At 39.9% G+C, this 21,348-nt stretch overlaps 1 protein-coding gene across 1 annotated transcript in view; it reads right to left on the minus strand.

Annotated features, from left to right (window-relative positions):
• Nucleotides 1-21,348, minus strand: part of LOC115014037 (sushi, von Willebrand factor type A, EGF and pentraxin domain-containing protein 1-like) — an 88,054-nt gene that overhangs the window by 3,783 nt on the left and 62,923 nt on the right. Inside the window, 8 exon segments of the mRNA XM_029440677.1 lie at nucleotides 1,226-1,320; nucleotides 1,895-2,059; nucleotides 2,685-2,850; nucleotides 2,852-2,865; nucleotides 3,491-3,670; nucleotides 4,112-4,291; nucleotides 5,224-5,403; nucleotides 7,797-7,976. Coding sequence (XP_029296537.1) covers nucleotides 1,226-1,320; nucleotides 1,895-2,059; nucleotides 2,685-2,850; nucleotides 2,852-2,865; nucleotides 3,491-3,670; nucleotides 4,112-4,291; nucleotides 5,224-5,403; nucleotides 7,797-7,976 — 1,160 coding nt within the window.

Consider the following 21,348-nt stretch of genomic DNA (forward strand, 5'->3'; position numbering starts at 1 on the left):
CTGCTAACAGCTAACTATTAACAGCTAACTATTAACAGCTAACTTCTTACTGCTAACAGCTAATTATTAACTACTAACGGCTAACTGCTTACTGCTAACAGCTAATTATTAACAGCTAACTGTTAACTACTAACTGCTAACAGCTAATTATTAACTGCTAACAGCTAACTGATAACTACTAACAGCTAACTGCTTATTGCTAACAGCTAATTATTAACTGCTAACTACTAACAGCTAACTGCTAACTAGTAACAGGTAACTGCTAACAGCTAATTATTAACTTCTAACAGCTAACTGCTAACAGCTAATTATTAACTGCTAACAGCTAACTGCTAACTAGTAACAGCTAACTTCTTACTGCTAACAGCTAATTATTAACAGCTAACTGCTTACTGCTAACATCTAATTATTAACTACTAACGGCTAACTGCTTACTGCTAACAGCTAATTATTAACAGCTAACTGTTAACTATTAACAGCTAACTGTTAACTACTAACAGCTAACTGTTAACTACTAACAGCTAACTGTTAACAGCTAATTATTAACTGCAAACTACTAACAGCTAACTGCTTACTGCTAACAGCTAATTATTAACTGCTAACTACTAACAGCTAACTGCTAACAGCTAATTATTAACTACTAACAGCTAACTGCTAACAGCTAAGAGATAACTACTAACTGCTAATGTTAACAAGCTCTCCTGCCAATTTCCACACAGATTTGTTGTTCACAATGTAGCATTATAAGGGAATCCCTAGCATGTACCAGCAGTTGTTGTAATTTCCTGCACTTGCCAAAACAATTATGCTGTGGCCTTCTCAATGCAAAGTGATGCTAACTTTGACTTATCGGGAAATTGACAGGGGTGTAAAAAAGAACCCGGAAATTATATTTAAGGTAAAGCGGTGGTTCTCAAACCTTTCTGGTCAGGCCTCTCTTTAAAACTAGAACAAATCTGTGATTGGATCCTTTTCTTAAAAACCCTTTTTAAATGCAGAACTTTCAGGCGATGCAAATGAGAAACATTACTGGGTTTAATTACATTGATTAGAATAGGTGCAAATGTTATTTCTTTTTCTGACATTATTACATTTTCAGAAAATGATTACATTATTGGTTGCATGATAAATGCTAAACTCTTCATACACATATAACCAGAGAATAAGAACATTACTGAAATAACCGATAACAGTAACTGCAGTAAAAGCAGGATGATGATCTCACCTTGTAATCTTCAGTATCCTCCTCATACTTCTCCGCTCTCCAGCGCAGACATTTTTCTTTGAGGACACAAAGGTGACTGACAGGTGGCTTTATTTCTGTCAGAGATAAGAGAGCGATGGTACAACACATCTCCACCTTTAGCCATGTTATAAATCTCTTTACAAATGATGTTCTCATCAGTAACATCACACAAGCATCATACAAATCCAGATGCTTTTATTTTGTACCAACACATTATGTAATCTGCATTTCTTAATACATTAATACATATTAAAATGTTTTTTACAAAATGAAAGTGAAAATGTAACAATACATGCTTTATGTAATAACCAACCGAAAGGGATGTTTTAATTTATAAAAAAATCGTTTTACATTATAAAAACAATGTTAATTGTTTGCATTCTAGCATGAATCATACTGACTCAAAATCCATTTTAAAAGACACAATTAGTTCAGTAGATTAAGTTTCATTGAGTAACCGTATTCTCCAGCCGTCCTAAAAATACAACTAAAATAAAATAAAAGCGACTCTCGCATATTGTAATAACAACTACAATATGTAATATGTGCCCTTTGATGGAGTGACGTTAATAACATGTTGTCCAGTTATCACATACAGTGTTGTTACAGGCCTAATGCACATTGTAACCTCGTGTGGTTTTTACTCACCGATGCATCTCAGTGTCGCTGTCTGCCACTCCCCAGAGCTGCCACACACAGACACGTTGCCGCCCCTCCAGCTGTGATGTCCACTCACACAGCGGTGGATCACGACACTCATGTTGTGCCAAACCACCTCGGATTTGGGGAGGAAGGGAGCCGGGCCACATTTAGCTAAAGGAACACAACGACACTGAGTGTTAGTTAACTGACAGCAAGTAGTGTGGGCCCTGATTATATATATGTTCCACACATATCTAGCTTTGTTTGGGTCATCAGGGGGTAAAAAGACGTCAAATAAATGACGCAACATTTAGTCAGCAGTGGATTCAGCCACAGGAATAAAAGAAAATACATCTGCAAATAATATTTCAGGTAAAACTGCCTCAAATATGGAGATTTATGTATTTTCTCTGTTTCATATCATAATAAAGTGAATATCTTTGTGTTTTTGACAGAACAACACATTTAAAGACATCACTTTGGAAACTTGGATGAACATTTTTTATAACCAAACAATCAATCTAGAAAATATTTAAAATTTATCAACAATGTAAATAATCGTTATGCTCGAACACCAGCGCAACTCGGGATAATGTGAAAGAAGAAAAATATTATTCTTCACCTCAATTTACCTCAAAACCTGCAGCAAGCACACAACATAGAGCCATAACAGCAATATACAAGGGAGCATGTATTACTGACCAGATAACACAAATATATCAAACACTTGTTAAAAATAATGAATCTTCCACGGGGGAATAGATGCATGTCCGTGCGTGTCACTGTATCACTGTACCTTTGCACTGCACAGACACTTCCCCCCACTGTCCTGACAGTAAACATGTCGACATGTTATTTCCAGCCTCCTGGTAAAATCCATCCACGCACTCATACAGCAGCACACTCCCCGGTGCACCGCTGCCATCCCACAGCAGGTTAGTATGGGGGAGGGTTAGGGGGGGGGCCGCAGCTTATTTCTGCACACAGACGTTAGCACAGACTGGGTGCTGTTAACAGGAAATATAACACATGCACATCCTCCAAGATGAGTAATGAGAGCAAGTAGTAAACTCTCTTTATATGTTTTCTGTGCACATAATGAAACTCTTATGTTAGCAAATAATAATTACTCAAATTAATATGCAACTTTATAGAGAATATAAGTGGCACCCTACTACATTTTCATACCTCAACTATTTACAAAGCATGGTAATACTTATATTTTAGTTGGCATTTTTGGGAAAAAGGTTTATTTGTTACCGAAAGTTATATGAAAAGATTGTTTTTACTAGAGATGCATATTATATATTGGGCCAATAAAGGAACAGTTTTAGAAATGAGTAATTATTAGAAGGCTTTGATTGATTTTGTCTGTTATCTGACAAATTGCATTCTGTTGCTGTTGGACTGAGCCTGTGTCCTTTCTTTATGCTAAGCTAACACTGAACAGATATGAGCGTACTATCGATCTACAGAAAGCAAATATCCGTTTTTCCCAAAAATATGAAATTATTGCCTTAAATATTTTGTGCAACAAAATACAACGAATTTTCAGAAATGTAAACAGTAATTCATCAATATATCTGTCATCAAACTTTGCACCTTCACACCAAAGATCGACATCCTCCCACAGTCCACTCTCTGCACAGACTGAGGAGTTTCTCCGGCTCCTGGTGTGATATCCGTCCTCACATTGGTACAACACCACACTGCCCATGTGTGACGTGCCGTCCCAAAGCATGTTAGCATGAGCTTTAAAAACAGGCTCTTCACAACTGATTTCTACAACAAAAAGACAGCAAGTCATTGTAGATGTTGAAATGATGTTAAAGGAAGAGTTCACCCACGAAATGATCATTATATATACATTTGTTCACTCTGCGTGTTCACTCTCGTGTTCACTCTCGTGTTCTCACTCTGTGTGTTCACTCTGCATGTTCACTCTGTGTGTTCACTCTGCGTGTTCACTCTGCATGTTCACTCTGTGTGTTCACTCTGTGTGTTCACTCTCGTGTTCACTCTGCGTGTTCACTCTCGTGTTCTCACTCTGCATGTTCACTCTGCGTGTTCACTCTCGTGTTCACTCTGCGTGTTCTCTCTGCGTGTTCACTCTGCGTACCACCGTAGTACTAACCAATATCAAGACTTTTCTCTAACTAAGCACAGCAACATGTATTACATCATGACTTTGATTGGCGGCAGGTAACCAACACACATCATCACCTTGACAGAGCGGCGAGGCTCCGTCCCATTCTCCACTGGCGGTACAAACTAAGACACCTCCGTCTCCGACATGGACATATCCAGAGTTACACTGATAAACAACCTGCGAGCCCACAGTGGACACTTCATCCCACAGCATGACTGAATGAGGGACGAGTGCAGGAACACCACAGTCAACTTCTACAGGAGGGAAATTGTAAAATTTAATGAAAAGGAAAAATGTGCAGTTGTTACGTTTGCATGAGAAGTTTGGTTTTGTCCAGTAACCATTAGTTGTGAACACTGATATGATCTTCATTGTGATTAAATACATTACATACAATACATTTTGAGTACGTAAAAAAACAAGTTATATTGTAATGAACTCTGCGTGTTCACTCTTGTGTTCACTCTCGTGTTCTCACTGCATGTTCACTCTCGTGCTCTCACTCTGCACGTTCACTCTGCGTGTTCACTCTTGTGTTCTCACTCTGCGTGTTCACTCTGCGTGTTCTCACTCTGCGTGTTCACTCTGCGTGTTCACTCTGCGTGTTCACTCTTGTGTTCTCACTCTGCGTGTTCACTCTCGTGTTCTCACTCTGCGTGTTCACTCTGCGTGTTCACTCTCGTGTTCTCACTCTGCGTGTTCACTCTGCGTGTTCTCACTCTGCGTGTTCACTCTCGTGTTCTCACTCTGCATGTTCACTCTGCGTGTTCTCACTCTGCGTGTTCACTCTTGTGTTCTCACTCTGCATGTTCACTCTGCGTGTTCTCACTCTGCGTGTTCACTCTCGTGTTCTCACTCTGCGTGTTCACTCTGCGTGTTCACTCTGCGTGTTTACTCTCATGTTCTCACTCTGCATGTTCACATCTCGTGTTCTCACTCTGCGTGTTCTCTCTGCGTGTTCACTCTGAATGTTCACTCTGCGTGTTCACTCTGCGTGTTCACTCTCGTGTTCACTCTGCGTGTTCACTCTCGTGTTCACTTCGTGTCCTCGCGTGTTCTCTCTGCGTGTTCACTCTGCGTACCACCGTAGTACTAACCAATATCAAGACTTTTCTCTAACTAAGCACAGTAACATGTATTACATCATGACTTTGATTGGCGGCAGGTAACCAACACTCATCATCACCTTGACAGAGCAGCGAGGCTCCGTCCCATTCTCCACTGGCGGTACAAACTAAGACACCTCCCTCTCCGACATGGACATATCCAGAGTTACACTGATAAACAACCTGCGAGCCCACAGTGGACACTTCATCCCACAGCATGACTGAATGAGGGACGAGTGCAGGAACACCACAGTCAACTTCTACAGGAGGGAAATTGTAAAATTTAATGAAAAGGAAAAATGTGCAGTAACCATTAGTTGTGAACACTGATATGATCTTCATTGTGATTAAATACATTACATACAATACATTTTGAGTACGTAAAAAAACAAGTTATATTGCAATGAACTCTGCGTGTTCACTCTGCGTGTTCACTCTGCGTGTTCACTCTCGTGTTCTCACTCTGCGTGTTCACTCTCGTGTTCTCACTCTGCGTGTTCTCTCTGCGTGTTCACTCTCGTGTTCACTCTGCGTGTTCTCTCTGCGTGTTCACTCTGCGTTCACTCTGCGTGTTCACTCTGCGTGTTCACTCTCGTGTTCACTCTGCGTGTTCACTCTCGTGTTCACTCTGTGTGTTCACTCTGCGTGTTCACTCTGCGTGTTCACTCTGCGTGTTCACTCTCGTGTTCACTCTGTGTGTTCACTCTCGTGTTCACTCTGCGTGTTCTCACTCTGCGTGTTCTCTCTGCGTGTTCACTCTCGTGTTCACTCTGCGTGTTCACTCTGCGTGTTCACTCTGCGTGTTCACTCTGTGTGTTCACTCTGCGTGTTCACTCTGCGTGTTCTCACTCTGCGTGTTCTCTCTGCGTGTTCACTCTCGTGTTCACTCTGCGTGTTCACTCTCGTGTTCACCTCTGCGTGTTCTCTCTGCGTGTTCACTCTGCGTGTTCTCTCTGCGTGTTCACTCTCGTGTTCACTCTGCGTGTTCACTCTGCGTGTTCACTCTATGTGTTCACTCTCGTGTTCACTCTGCGTGTTCACTCTGCGTGTTCACTCTCGTGTTCACTCTGCGTGTTCACTCTGCGTGTTCACTCTCGTGTTCACTCTCATGTTCACTCTCGTGTTCACTCTCGTGTTCACTCTGCGTGTTCACTCTGCGTGTTCACTCTGCGTGTTCACTCTGCGTGTTCTCTCTGCGTGTCACTCTCGTGTTCACTCTGCGTGTTCACTCTGCGTGTTCACTCTGCGTGTTCACTCTATGTGTTCACTCTCGTGTTCACTCTGCGTGTTCACTCTGCGTGTTCACTCTGCGTGTTCTCTCTGCGTGTTCACTCTGCGTGTTCACTCTATGTGTTCACTCTGTGTGTTCACTCTGCGTGTTCACTCTGTGTGTTCACTCTGTGTGTTCACTCTGTGTTCACTCTCGTGTTCACTCTGCGTGTTTACTAATGTGTTCACTCTCGTGTTCACTCTGCCTTTTCACTCTGCGTGTTCTCTCTGTGTGTTCACTCTGTGTGTTCACTCTGCGTGTTCACTCTATGTGTTCACTCTCGTGTTCACTAATGTGTTCACTCTCGTGTTCACTCTGCGTGTTCACTCTCGTGTTCACTCTGCGTGTTCACTCTGCGTGTTCTCTCTGCGTGTTCACTCTGCGTGTTTTTTCTGTGTGTTCACTCTGCGTATTCACTCTGCGTGTTCTCTCTTGTGTTCACTCTCGTGTTCACTCTGCGTGTTCACTCTCGTGTTCACTCTGCGTGTTCACTCTCGTGTTCACTCTCGTGTTCACTCTCGTGTTCACTCTGCGTGTTCACTCTGCGTGTTCACTCTGTGTGTTCTCTCTGCGTGTTCACTCTATGTGTTCACTCTCGTGTTCACTCTGCGTGTTCTCTCTGTGTGTTCACTCTATGTGTTCACTCTGTGTGTTCACTCTGTGTTCACTCTGTGTGTTCACTCTGCGTGTTCACTCTATGTGTTCACTCTCGTGTTCACTCTGCGTGTTCACTAATGTGTTCACTCTCGTGTTCACTCTGCGTGTTCACTCTCGTGTTCACTCTGCGTGTTCACTCTGCGTGTTCTCTCTCGTGTTCACTCTGCGTATTCACTCTGCGTGTTCACTCTGCGTGTTCACTCTGCGTGTTCTCTCTCGTGTTCACTCTGCGTATTCACTCTGCGTGTTCACTCTGCGTGTTCTCTCTCGTGTTCACTCTCGTGTTCACTCTCGTGTTCACTCTCGTGTTCACTCTGCGTGTTCACTCTCGTGTTCACTCTCGTGTTCACTCTCGTGTTCACTCTGCGTGTTCACTCTCGTGTTCACTCTGCGTGTTCACTCTGCGTGTTCACTCTGTGTGTTCTCTCTGCGTGTTCACTCTGTGTGTCACCGTAGTACTAACCAATATCAAGACTTTTCTCTAATTTTTTATTCTTCGTTCACCGTGGACGATTGTGAGAAAAATAAACCTTTCTTCAAGAATTTTGTTTGTCACAGAACAAGTAATTTATATATTCCTTTAAAGTCAATCCTAGATACAATTCTCACATCTTGAATAAATGTTTGTCCCATCAGCTGAATGATGACAGTAGCTCAACTGCAGCACAGCAACATGTATTACATCATGACTTTGATTGGCAGCAGGTAATCAACACTCATCATCACCTTGACAGAGCGGCGAGGCTCCGTCCCATTCTCCACTGGCGGTACAAACTAAGACACCTCCCTCTCCGACATGGACATATCCAGAGTTACACTGATAAACAACCTGCGAGCCCACAGTGGACACTTCATCCCACAGCATGACTGAATGAGGGACGAGTGCAGGAACACCACAGTCAACTTCTACAGGAGGGAAATTGTAAAATTTAATGAAAAGGAAAAATGTGCAGTAACCATTAGTTGTGAACACTGATATGATCTTCATTGTGATTAAATACATTACATACAATACATTTTGAGTACGTAAAAAAACAAGTTATATTGTCATGAATTCTTAGCAATTTGACAAGTTAAATAAAAGTTTTGCTATGTTTTGAATGAAAACACCCGAGTGTGTGTGTGTATATATGTGTGTGTGTGTGTGTGTGTGTGTGTGTGTGTGTGTGTGTGTGTGTGTGTGTGTGTGCAGGCGCATGTCATTTTGTTAGACAATTATGATGAAAATAACATTTAAAGTGTTACATTCTGAAAATAAATAAATATGTTTTGAATGAAAACACCCGACGCGACGTTCTTTGACGCGGACATGTTTATCCTCCAGCAAAGAAACTTTTTTAAAAAGTGAAATGTTCCTAAAACTGGAATATGACATAAAATACAAAACAAAATGACAAAGAAAATCCTTTGAGGGGTTTTAATCATCGTTTGCTTTACCTTGGCAGGACAGAGTCGGGGGGGTCCACTGACCGTTGTTCATTACAGATCGATTCATTATCTCCTCCTTTGTTATAAAAGCCCTCTTTACAAACATAGAGCACGCTGCTGCCGGGGGCTGTGCTGCTGTCCCACACCTGCTCTGTGGACTGTACTACGGGAGGACGTCCACACGAAGTCTCTGCGAGGAACAACGTGCACCACAACATGAACAGCAGGATGCACTGAGGCTGCAACCATTAGGCACCGACAGAAACGTGATCGCATGCAGAAATTAATTCATTAATAAACAACAACAGCCAGTGGATGGATTGACCCACAGAAATAAAAGTAATAACTATAATATGCAACTTTTTAATATTCGATTAATCGTTTAAAGTAATTTTTTTAATGCATAAATGCCTCTTAAATATGTTTCATATCATATTAAAATGAATATCTTTGGGACATTTAAAGACTTTAAGAAACTAAGATGGACATTTATCACTAGTTTCTGACATTTAATAGACCAAACGATTAATCTAGAAAACATTTGGCAGATTAAACAATAATGAAAATGATCGTAGTGTTGATATTAGTTTTGACATTGTATGATTTTGTTTGACATGCCTGGAGACAAGACATGGTATCTGTATGCGTTGGATACATTTACTTTTCAGTACTAGGAATATTGTATTTAGTCTCAGACGCCCCGAAAAACTCCAGAGTATCAAACAGAGACTGTACCTTGGCAGGAGCACGGCCGGTCTCTCCCACTGTCCAGCAGCAGTACAGACTGATATGTTTCCATTTCCAATATTATGATATCCAGAGATGCATTGATAAAGCACCTCGGTGCTCATCCTCGAGCTCTTATCCCACTGCATACGAGAGTGAGGGACGGCCGGGGGAGAGCCACAGTCGACGTCTGAGGGCCAAAACAGACAAGCTGCATGAAAAGGAATTAACTGGGAAATCTCCAGGAAGTCTGTCGGGTTTCATGATCCATGTGTTGCTGAGGGGATCGTGGATCTCTCTTTGCATTCTGTCAACAGCCACTAAACATCTCCTGCATGTAGTTAGTGTAGCGTGTATAACATGAGCTGTGAGTGACATGAATATATATAGTAAAAAAAAATATCATACATATATATATATTGTAAAAGAAAATTATATTTATATATAGTAAAAAAGAAATATATATATTGTAAAAAAAAATATATATATATGTAAATATATATGATAGTAAATATTTATATATCTATCATATATTATAGTAAAAAAAATAAATACCTTGTAAACAAAAAATATATAATAGGAAATATATATATATATACCAGCTGCAACATTAAAGTGAGAAACAATATAATTATATATTTTTATTCTGAAATGGGCCGAATGTGCAGAAAAAGTACTTTTTAGTGCTTTAACTCCGTCGTTGATGCTAATACTTTAATACTTTAATACTTAAAAGTATTTTAAAAAATGAGCGTTGAAGTGATCACAACACACACAGTCAATAAAAGCCTTTAACTTTTAAAAAAGGCACCAATAGACAATATAATAGTGTTTTACTGAGTCCCTCTCGATTGGTTACGTGCAGGGTCACGATGAATAATAATCAGCATGTTGTGCAGCCGGAGTTAAAGGCTGGTAAAAAAAGGTGTAGCTAATAGTTGAATTCATACTCTATGGTTTCTGTATGGAACTTTCTGTGTCTTATTGAAGCTGTTGTTCTGACGTAAAGGATTTCACCTGTTTGAAGCGGATGTTCCTGCAGGATTCTTCGCACTTATTGTCACTTTGGACAAAAGCGTCGGCTGAACTGTAATGGGATGTGGGAATACAAGTATGGTTGCCATTTTTAGTTATCTTACAGTTTGAGTAATTAAGATACAATGAAGATGTGACATAAAGAATAAAAGTTTTTATAATTTTCTGTCTAATTTAAAATAAATGTCCTTTTGGTTCTCCGTCAGCGATGTTAACTTTTCTTCCACAAACAACTTTATTGCCTGTGGTATTTAAATGTCTCTAATGTTGAAGCTTTGTTTGCTGGTGCAGGTTTTGTTCTAGTCGTCGCTCTTTATGTTCAAAAGGTCAAGAATAGATGCAAAATTTAACAAATGGTTTGCAAAGTGGCAACTGCTCCAGTGGCGCCGGCACAACGGACCCTGTTCTGCCTCGCCACACATTTACATTCACACCTTCAGATACTTACACTGCAAACTGTAACTGATTAAAGCCCCGTGCTGAGGGGGCTGAAACATTGTGCTTTTTTTCACTTGTAAAATGATGATCTACATAATTAGAGATCCGTCAGTATTAAACTAAATCAGAACTTAGTTTTTAACATTTCATCGGGGGTGACAGTATTTACATTTAGTCTGTGCTGTAGTTCCATAAACAGAATTCTCTGTGCATGAATGGTGGAGAGAAGTGTCAGTTTTTTATTTATAACACACATTGAACCATGAACACAGGACAGAAACAAGTCACTCTGGTCCAATAGCATCTCATATAAAGTCTGTATAAAAAGAACCATTTCAGTTCCCATCGATACTTTGGCGTCCCATTTGTCACCGGCGTAGCTTGCCTCAATAAAACCTTTTTTTCTGCCCACCCTCTTTCAAGTTTCGTTTAGTTATGTCGTCATATTCACACACGTAAGACGAAAGGCTACAGTAGACTGTATACACAATATACATATGGATATTTTATCCACGGACAACATGGACAACAAGACAGTTATTCATCAATAAAACTAATGAAGTAGTCAATATGTTGTGTTTCAGTGCACAATGTTCAAGTACGATACGAAGGCATCTAAATGTATTGTAGAAAATTAAAAAGCAGTCGACAGTAATGAAACTCCAGTGAAATGTAGACCAGGAGAACTTCTTCTTTCATGTTTGTATTCACCAGTTAAACGCACCAGGATGACACTTTACCTCCGCCAACCCGCCAACCCGCCTACCTTCAGCTCCGTCTGATTACAGAAACGCTACAGCCCCGATGTTCATGAAACTTAGTGAAAGAGTGGATCATGGACCGAAGAAGAACCCAGTACATTTTGGGGCGGATACAGCATTATGTTTCACAAACATTACAAATAGGACATTTGTGTTGCATTCATGTGATTTCGAATAATCAGAAGAATTAGTTCCCGACTGGAGAAATTCCGGTGACGCCCCCTCGAGTCTGAATAGCAACAGATAAACAGAAACAGATATTACAGGTGTTTACAGCCCTTTGAGCAATAAAATACAGCAATCTTCCACGTGTGTGAGCTCATGAACATACCGAAGTGGGAGGAGCGACTTCCCAAACTGGGTCTGTGCTCTCACACAAGAATAACGGGCGCTACGCTCCAGCTGTCTGAGGGGAGTCTGCATTTCATGACATTCTACTGAAAAAAGTCCAAATATTTCAGATTGCCCAAAATCAAAGTCAAGCCCTCCGTCGTGCAGGTTGCGTTCATTCGCGTTGTCGAAGCTGTTCTTCACGTGGATCTGTTTTAGGTGCTTGCGGAGAACAGGCTTGTGAGCGAAGACCATGTGCAGTAGTTGCAGCGGTGTGGCTTGTCCCCACTGTGCAGGTTTAGGTGATCCAGCAAAGAACATTTTGAGTGAAGGTCTTCCCACAGATTTTACACTGGAAGGGTTTGATGCGGCGTGGACGCGCATGTGTCGGTGCAGGTTGCCCTTCTGCGTGAAGGTCTTGCCGCGAGCAGGCACATGAACAGCTTGGCATCTTGAGGTGGTTTGCGTAGTTCTCCAGCTGGCGGAAGACCGGGTGCACTTGGGGCACTGGTGGTACCACTGCAGAGGTTGTCGTAGCTCCTCTGGTGCACACTGTGTTTCTCTGCAGGAGGGGATGGAGGCGGAGGACTGAGCGGGTATCTGGCCACGCCAGGTGGAACCGCCGTGTCACTGCACGACTGTCCACAGTGGAGTTGATGAGGGAGTGCTGGGGCTCAGGAGAGTGGAGGGAAGGACGGGGCTGGTAGGGAAGTGACCAGTGATGGAGCTTTCTGCTCCGTCAGACAACAGACTCCACCTTTACTATAGTGAATCACTCTCCACCACGCCTTGCTTTGGACGTTTGCCTAAGATCTGAAGAGGGGACATAGGCTGATGATCACATCATCATCATTGTTGTCACCCCCAACCTGCACCTCCTCCTCCTCGTCCTCCTCCTGATGGACAGTTCGAACCTGAGAGCACTCTTGCTCTCTCTTGGTCTGGGAGGATGACCCCTCTTCTTTTTCCTCCTCGTACCCACATCCACCTCCAGCTTGTGCAGGTTTGATAAACTTGCTGAGAGCTTGAGTGCACGCTCCAAATGTGGCCCATTTGGAGGAAGCTGGCCACGGTGAGGTAGTGCACCAGCTCCAGCTCAGGAAACTCCAGCTGACCCGTGTAGCAGGACAGCAAGCAGCTGCCGGCCCACCTCCGCCTCCTGGATCATTGAGATCTGGACACTCCCTGGATCCTGCTGAAGGATGAACTGCCCTCAAGAACGACGAGCCGGCAGCAAACACTACCTTGTGACCGGGGACCTCCAGCTGGTTGATGCGCACAGTGACATCGCAGAAGCGTCTCTGTGTCGTAGGAGGTTCATTTTCTGCGCATGGAGTCCCCAAATGGTGGCGAAGCGGAATTGCAGGATCACCTGGTTGGGCCATCGTGGACCGGGCCAGCAGCAGCGCACTGTTCAGGACAAATACAGATATAGCGTGAATTTTATATTTGTCTTAAAAAAGATGCGATGTGTAAGATATGGACAGAATTTTAGTTTGAAACATTCAGAATTATGAACATTATCAACAGAATGTGACGCAGTAACGGTGTAAAGACGTCCGGTGTTGTGTTGCAGAGATCTACAGAAATGAGCATCTAACTGAGTAGCCCCGCCCGGCCTGTCTGGGAGTAGACTTTACTTCCGTAGCAGTTAGCTCCCTCGCCTCTGCCAACGGGACCCAGCCAATAAACAAACTATCAAAATGTACACGGATAGTACAGCCCGGTTAGGGCACAGTAACACAAAGATGGCCAACATAAACTGTAGCGAAGCCACATGTGAAGTTTAGAAGATAGCAGTGTTGTTTTGACAGCAGTTTGTTTGCCTTTCGTATGGTCAGTAGTAGAGGTGAATTCTGCCCTATATTACTTTGGATCATATTTTACACATTGCACCTAACGTTACAGTCTTACCTGCATATACAAATACAATATATTTAGTGTAAGAATACACAACTGTAGTCTCTCCTGACATTAAACACTATATAAACTATATTTGACATTAAGCCAATAATGAACTAAAGATAATAAACTAACTATCACCACCTGCCTCAATCACAATCATCACTATATCATCATAACCAAACCTGACGCGCTCATGGATAGTGTGACTGAGAACCAGACCTGTTTAAAAACATGTCAATTTAACACGAGGTAAGCGTGTCCGTCTCATAAGCTAGCTAACGTTAGTTATTCAGCGGTTAATCAAAAAACATTAGGTTTCAATTATTTTCGGAAGCACTGTCCACTCGTCAGTTCGGCGTTAACGACTCAAACACAGGGTAACAAAACAAATCTAATTATAGGCTAACGTTATTTAGCTAACTGTTAGCGAAGTTAACGTTAACTGGTTACCTGGTGGTGTGTAGCCTGTAAATTAGGCAAAAAGATTAAATTGTGTTAAATAATGCTTATAGCTGAAAGCGAATTACATGAAGTGATAAAAACGTTTAAACGATCTACTTGTTATAGTTTCACTAAGGTTTGTCGACACAAATACATTAATGTGAAACTGTCCCAATTCTAAACGGAGATTGGCACTTACTCGAGTACAACTGGACCATCAATGTTAGTTTAGAGCCATCGGTAAAGTAATGTTAACATATTGGTTTTTCTAAAAGGAAAATATTACTCTTTGGTTTCAGCAAGACAAAAGTAATCTTCTATAAAGTGACTCTCCAGTGCAAACGTTAGCTAAAGCTATATGTAAACAATCGATCACAACCCGCCTCCATCTTTCCATTTGGCCTACGCCTCCACTCTTTAGCTCTCGGCCGCTAACGAGCAACACTGCAGCTGAATATCAAACTCTTTCACCATGTTGTTACTTTACCGACAGAATAAGTGAGGTGTACCTGTTCACCCTCTGTAACCACACCCGTCAGAGATGGTTGTCATCGGCAGGACACTGGCTCTCTGTCCGGGGATATGAACCGCGCTGCTCCGGATGCGAAACCCCTTTAAAGGCCCAGTACAAAGTTTACATATAAGATTTAATAAGCAACATTACGCCTTCTTATTAAATCTAAACATAAGTATAATAATCATATTAAGGTAAAAGGCCTACAACAACAATCTTCTGTTAAGTGTTAATAACTCACATTTTACAAAGGCCATAACCTGCGATCACACACACTATATGGTATTTCTTAACTAACACATGACCACCAAACTTCCTCAGTTCATTACTTACATTAAGGCAAGTACATTTTACATTACAAGTTTTCTGAAAGTGTATGTTTAAAAAGCAAATGAGGCTTTTCTTATTAATGATGTGCTAATTGCATACTTTTCTGGTAAGAAATGTAAACATTGCATAAAGCCAGATTTAAAATTCTTGTTTTCACTTTTGTTGACATTTGTTAGTCGAATGTTTTACGAGAGGGATTTTGGATATTCTTTGCATCACTTTGGTCATTGGACTCAAGGATGAACTGATTAGAATTTGGTGGTCAAAGGTCCAAAGGTCACTGTGACCTCACTTTTGGCCATAACTATGAGAATTCAAATGCTAATGACAATTTCACACAAATGTTTAATATGATACAAATTGTGGTGACATTTTGGACAGATTTGGATGTAATTATACATACTATATAGATAACTATAAATATATAGTATTCCCTGGAGAGTGCCTCCGATTTTATTGCATAGTATAAACAAATAAAGCAAAAACTCTAACTGTAGTCTCTGATAATGGGAGCGTGTCAGAAGGTTTATCAAACTAAATTGAAAGCTACACACTGGATTGCTTCTAGTTCCAAGATTCACATCCAATAATCATCAATCATTAATGCAGTGAAAGACAATGTTTATTATAATTATTTACAAAATGTACAAAACAAAACGTACAGATAGGAAGTCAAGACTGTAATAAAAAACAACACAAATAAAATGACATCAGCACTTAGGAGTGGCTGTCCTCTTGAAAAACCATGGAAAAGAAGACAAAAAAACAGGTCAATAAATTACAATTATAAGCCCTGAACTTGTGCAAAAACATCTTTCATTAGTGAATATAACTTTCACTACATGCAGGAAACAAAACAATGTAGGAAATGCAGTATTTCATCTTTGAACTCTTAAAATGACACTAAAACTACTGGAATCACTATAACTGTTATTATATATAACAAATATGTAATAATAAACAATAATAATATTTTTATCACATCACAGTAGGACACATTTTAGTGAACAACTATCAACAATCTTAAATAAAGTCATCATAAATTATAATCCTGCACAAATAAAGTCTTTCTACATGAGAAATTCCTGGATTTAAAATAATCAGTCTTTTACTTTTCTGACGTATTTTCACATCACTCCGTGAGAATATTCACGATTATTATCCAAACAATCAACTTATTGTGAGTTTTTTTTCTGCTGACCTGCGATGAACCTAATATCGTCCCCTCCCTGTATTATATGTATTATCTTCCGTACCAGCTGGAACTGTATTCCGCACATCATGAAAAGGCCACCAGTCCGATAAACGCCGCCGCGACAGAGAAGAAAACCCTCAGAACATACGATGTACCTGCAACAGGAGAGACTGTGAGAGTAACGGCAGCTTGCTTCTTTTTACATTTTACAGTGCTTTATAAAATACTTTGTTATTATAATAATAATATAATAATAATAATAATAATAATATAATAATATAATAATGTAAGAACAAATGTAGTACAGACAAAGAATGCCATGGTTAATGTAAAAAAGATTAATAAGATTAAAGATATATTAAAACAAGATGTCAGAAAATGCATAACATAAGACTCAATAATAATAATATAAATCAATAAAATAATCAGTACCCTATTTGAAGCAGGACTGCCTTCTATCTTCAGACTGTGTAAAATGTATTTTCCCAAAATATCTCTCAATTAATAAAATAACAAACAATGACTTTCTGATTTGAGTATTTTACCTTCTTACTTCAGCCACCAGGACGCAGGAACTTTTTAAAGCCTAGGAAAGAAAACATTCAGGTAATTTAACAGTAAACTGCAATTTGATAACGTTTCCTAACCCCCGGCAAAACTTATCGTGCGTTCAAATACACATTATACCAAAATATTTATTATTCACAACACACAGTATGAACGCGTATGCCAAAAACACCAGGACGTCCTGAGTGCAGGGGATATATGGTGCAATGTTGTTTTTAGACTTCAGCGAGGTTAAAATACTGTTTTCTGTCAATGGAGTCCGGTGGCTTTGAGAAGGGCGTATAACATCTATTTCTCTGAATTAAAGGTTTATTTTGATCAAACCAGAGATGGTGATTGTTGGAATAGTGGAAAGCCGAACAAACACAGTTTTGATGAGTTGTATTTTTTTTCTGTTGAGTTTGAATGAAGTGTGTTTTATGATGATAAGTGAGGTAAAATTATACTGCTTTTGGTCAATGGAGTCTGGTGGCTTTGAACGAGAGCAAATTAACTGTATGTTTAGTTAGTTAATTATGATATTGTCCAAATCCCTGTTGATTTTATTTATTATATAGTCACTAAAGAGCGTCACATAGCATTGCGCCGGGTGTCATGTTTCCGATAAATACCGAGACCACTTGTCCCGGAAATGACCCCACTGAAGACAAAAGTCAGAGTTAGTGTGTGACCTTTTTATACCACCGATTTCCACTGACTGACAGCGCGTACATGATATATAGTTCCTGCCGTTCCCCCGTGGTGCATTGAAGAAGCCTCCTCAGTCGAGTCCATCCCCGACAGTGAAGTTCATCTCTGTCCCGACATGTCGACATCAAACTGGGCAGTGATGTATTCTGCTGAGCGTTTATTTGGGGTTTGAGCTCGCAGAGAGGAACAGTCAAACATCACAATCCCCTCCACAGGAAGCACAAACACCGGTACAACTGGCAAAATGAAGAAAGAAAATAAAGCAGGGCTGCACTGAATGTCTTTTCAAAGCTCATATTGATGTTTTCTAATGAAACTTCAAATGTCGTTGTCATATTTTCTGACGAGCATCACAAGTGTTGATTTTTGTCATGTGGTTGTGTAAATGTAATTATTTTGCTTTTAGATGCTGCTAGTTTTGATACAGGTGGTTTTCTCCCTGATATAGAAGATAGTAAGTCTCAACAAAGCCAGGTCTTTCATTGTATCTGTTGGGCCTTAGTCTTTATTTAATGTTTATCGGCTATTGATGTGATTTTTGCACATTTTTAGCCGTTTCAATAAAAGGGAATCGTTTAAATTCGATTCTTGTCCTCATTAGACAATAATAGTAAAGTATAATATAAGTAACTTCAAGTTTGAAGAAAGTACAGCTCCAATAATCCTGGGACAGACCTAGTATGCATGTGATATTATATATATATATATATATATATAATGAAATATAGCATACATGCTCGGTGGGTTACCTTATTGGGTCAGTGTGTTGGCTGATCTGCGGAGCCTCAAGGTCGGTACAGGAGTTTTCAAATTCTCTGTAGTACACGCTGGTGCTGGAGGCACTGTCAAATGTTATTGTTAGTAATAATACATTTTAATTTATATGGCGCTTTTTCCAGATACTCAAAGACGCTTTACAATAGAAAACCTTTCATACAAACAACATACATACAAAACGTACACACAAGAACAAAACAACAAAACTAGTATAAAGAAAATACATTATACAATTATATTGGCCCTAATTAATATGACAGTTATTTCATCTTATTTTTATTTCCCCATGCACATATCGGTATATGTTAGAGGTCTATATTCTTTGTGAAGCACTTAACTCCAGGTTTCAACATTTAGTCAGAGTAAATGTAAGAGTTGTCTGCACGATGGTACCTGGTAAGCTGGTGCTGGTGGTGATGCTGGCTGTGAACGGAGGGACACTGCAGTGATGGAGATGCTGTAGTTTGTGACAGGAAGCAGGTTCAGACAGAGCTCCAGCTGGTCGGCCTTCGAGCTCACAAACTGCTTCCTCCTATCATGAAAGGACCTCTGGAAGTCTCTGGATCCCACGTACGTCACCTGAAGGAGTCAGAGTCACAAAACCCCCATACACGAAGCAAAGAAAAATTCTGGTTTCTACTGGGATGTAGAAATGTAGTAGTCTATACCAATACCAGTGAAATTCCACGGTATTCGATACCAATTAGATACCAACAGTAAAAACTAAAACAAACAAATCCCAAGTACTTCACCATAAACTCCTTTATACTGTTTGCATACAGGTTTTTGTTAGGAAGTTAAACAGGTCAACATCCCTCTCTAATATCATTTTATATTGTTTTCTCGCCAAAAATAATGTTTTAAAAGACTACATTGAACACATCATAATAACTTTATAATTTTAATTTGTACTGAATAGAGCCTGAACGCACCATAGTGCACTATGTAACCTCACTCCACGGCTGCTAACAGCTAAACTGCTAACTAGTAACAGCTAATTATTAACTACTGACAGGTAACTGCTAACAAGTAACTGCTAACAGCTAACAACTAACTGCTAACTGCTAACAGCTATTATTAACTGCTAACAGCTAACTTATTAACAGCTAACTATTAACAGCTAATATTACTGCTAACAGCTAATATTAACTACTAACGGCTACGCTTACTGCTAACGCTATTATTAACAGCTACTGTTAACTACTAACTGCTAACAGCTAATTATTACTGCTAACAGCTAACTGATAACTACTAACAGCTAACTGCTTATTGCTACAGCTAATTATTAACTGCTAACTACTAACAGCTAACTGCTAACTAGTAAAAGGTAACTGCTAACAGCGTAATTAATTAACTCTAACAGCTAACTGCTAACAGCTAATTATTAATGCTAACAGCTACTGCTAACTAGTAACAGCTAACTTCTTACTGCTAACAGCTAATTATTACAGCTAACTGTCTTACTGCTAACATCTAATTATTACTACTAACGGCTACTGCGTACTGCTAACAGCTAATTATTAAACAGCTAACTGTTAAACTAAACACTAACTGTACTACTAACACTAACTGTTAACTACTAACAGCTAATGTTAACAGTAATTATTACTGCAAACTACTAACAGCTAACTGCTTACTGCTAACAGCTAATTATTAACTGCAACTACTAACAGCTAACTGCTAACAGCTAATTTTAACTACTACAGCTAACTGCTAAAAGCTAAGAGATAACTACTAATGCTATGTTAACAAGCTCTCCTGCCAATTTCCACACAATTTGTTGTTCACAATGTAGCATTATAGGGAATCCCTAGCATGTACCAGCAGTTGTGGTAATTTCCTGCACTTGCAAAACATTATGCTGTGGCCCTTCTCAATGCAAAGTGATGCTAACTTTGATTATCGGGAAATGACAGGGGTGTAAAAAAGAACCCGGAAATTATATTTAGGTAAAGCGGTGGTTCTCAAACCTTTCTGGTCAGGCCTCTCTTTAAAACTAGAACAAATCTGTGATTGGATCCTTTTCTTAAAAACCCTTTAAATGCCAGAGAACTTTCAGGCGATGCAAATGAGAAACATTACTGGGTTTAATTACATTGATTAGAATAGGTGCAAATGTTTATTTCTTTTCTGACATTATTAATTTTCAGAAAAATGATTACATTATTGGTTGCATGTAAATGCTAAACTCTTCATACACATATAACCAGAGAATAAGAACATTACTGAAATAACCGATAACGAGAACTGCCAGTAAAAAGCAGGATGAGATTCACCTTGTAATCTTCAGTTCACTCCCCTCATACTTCTCCGCTCTCCAGCGCAGACATTTTTCTTTTGAGGACCCAAAGGTGACTGGACAGGTGGCTTTATTTCTGTCAGAGATAGAGAGCGATTGGTACAACACATCTCCACCTTTAGCCATGTTAAATCTCTTTACAAATGATGTTCTCATCCAGTAACATCACACAACATCATAAAATCCAGATGCTTTTATTTTGTACCAACACCATTATGTGTAATCTGCATTTCTTAATACATTAATACATATTAAAATGTTTTTTACAAAATGAAAGTGAAAAATGTAAAATACATGCTTACTGTAATAACCAACCGAAGGGATGTTTTAATTTATAAAAAATCGTTTTACATTATAAAAAAATGTTAATTGTTTGCATTCTAGCATGAATCATAACTGACTCAAAATCCATTTAAAAGACACAATTAGTTCAGTAGATTAAGTTTCATTGAGTAACCGTCTTCTCCAGCCGTCCTTAAAATACACTAAATAAATAAAAGCGACTCTCGCATATTGTAATAAACACTACAATATGTAATATGTGCCCTTTGATGGAGTGACGTTTAATAACATGTTGTCCAGTTATCACATCAGTGTTGTTACAGGCCTATGCATCATTGTAACCTCGTGTGGTTTTTACTCACCGATGCATCTCAGTGTCGCTGTCTGCCACTCCCCAGAGCTGCCACACACAGACACGTTGCCCGCCCCCCAGCTGTGATGTCCACTCCAACGCGGTGGATCACGACACTCATGTTGTGCCAACCACCCTCGGATTTGGGGAGGAAGGGAGCCGGCCACATTTAGCTAAGGAACACAACGACACTGAGTGTTAGTTAACT

Source organism: Cottoperca gobio, chromosome 9 (assembly GCF_900634415.1).
Source record: "Cottoperca gobio chromosome 9, fCotGob3.1, whole genome shotgun sequence".
NCBI lineage: Eukaryota > Metazoa > Chordata > Actinopteri > Perciformes > Bovichtidae > Cottoperca > Cottoperca gobio.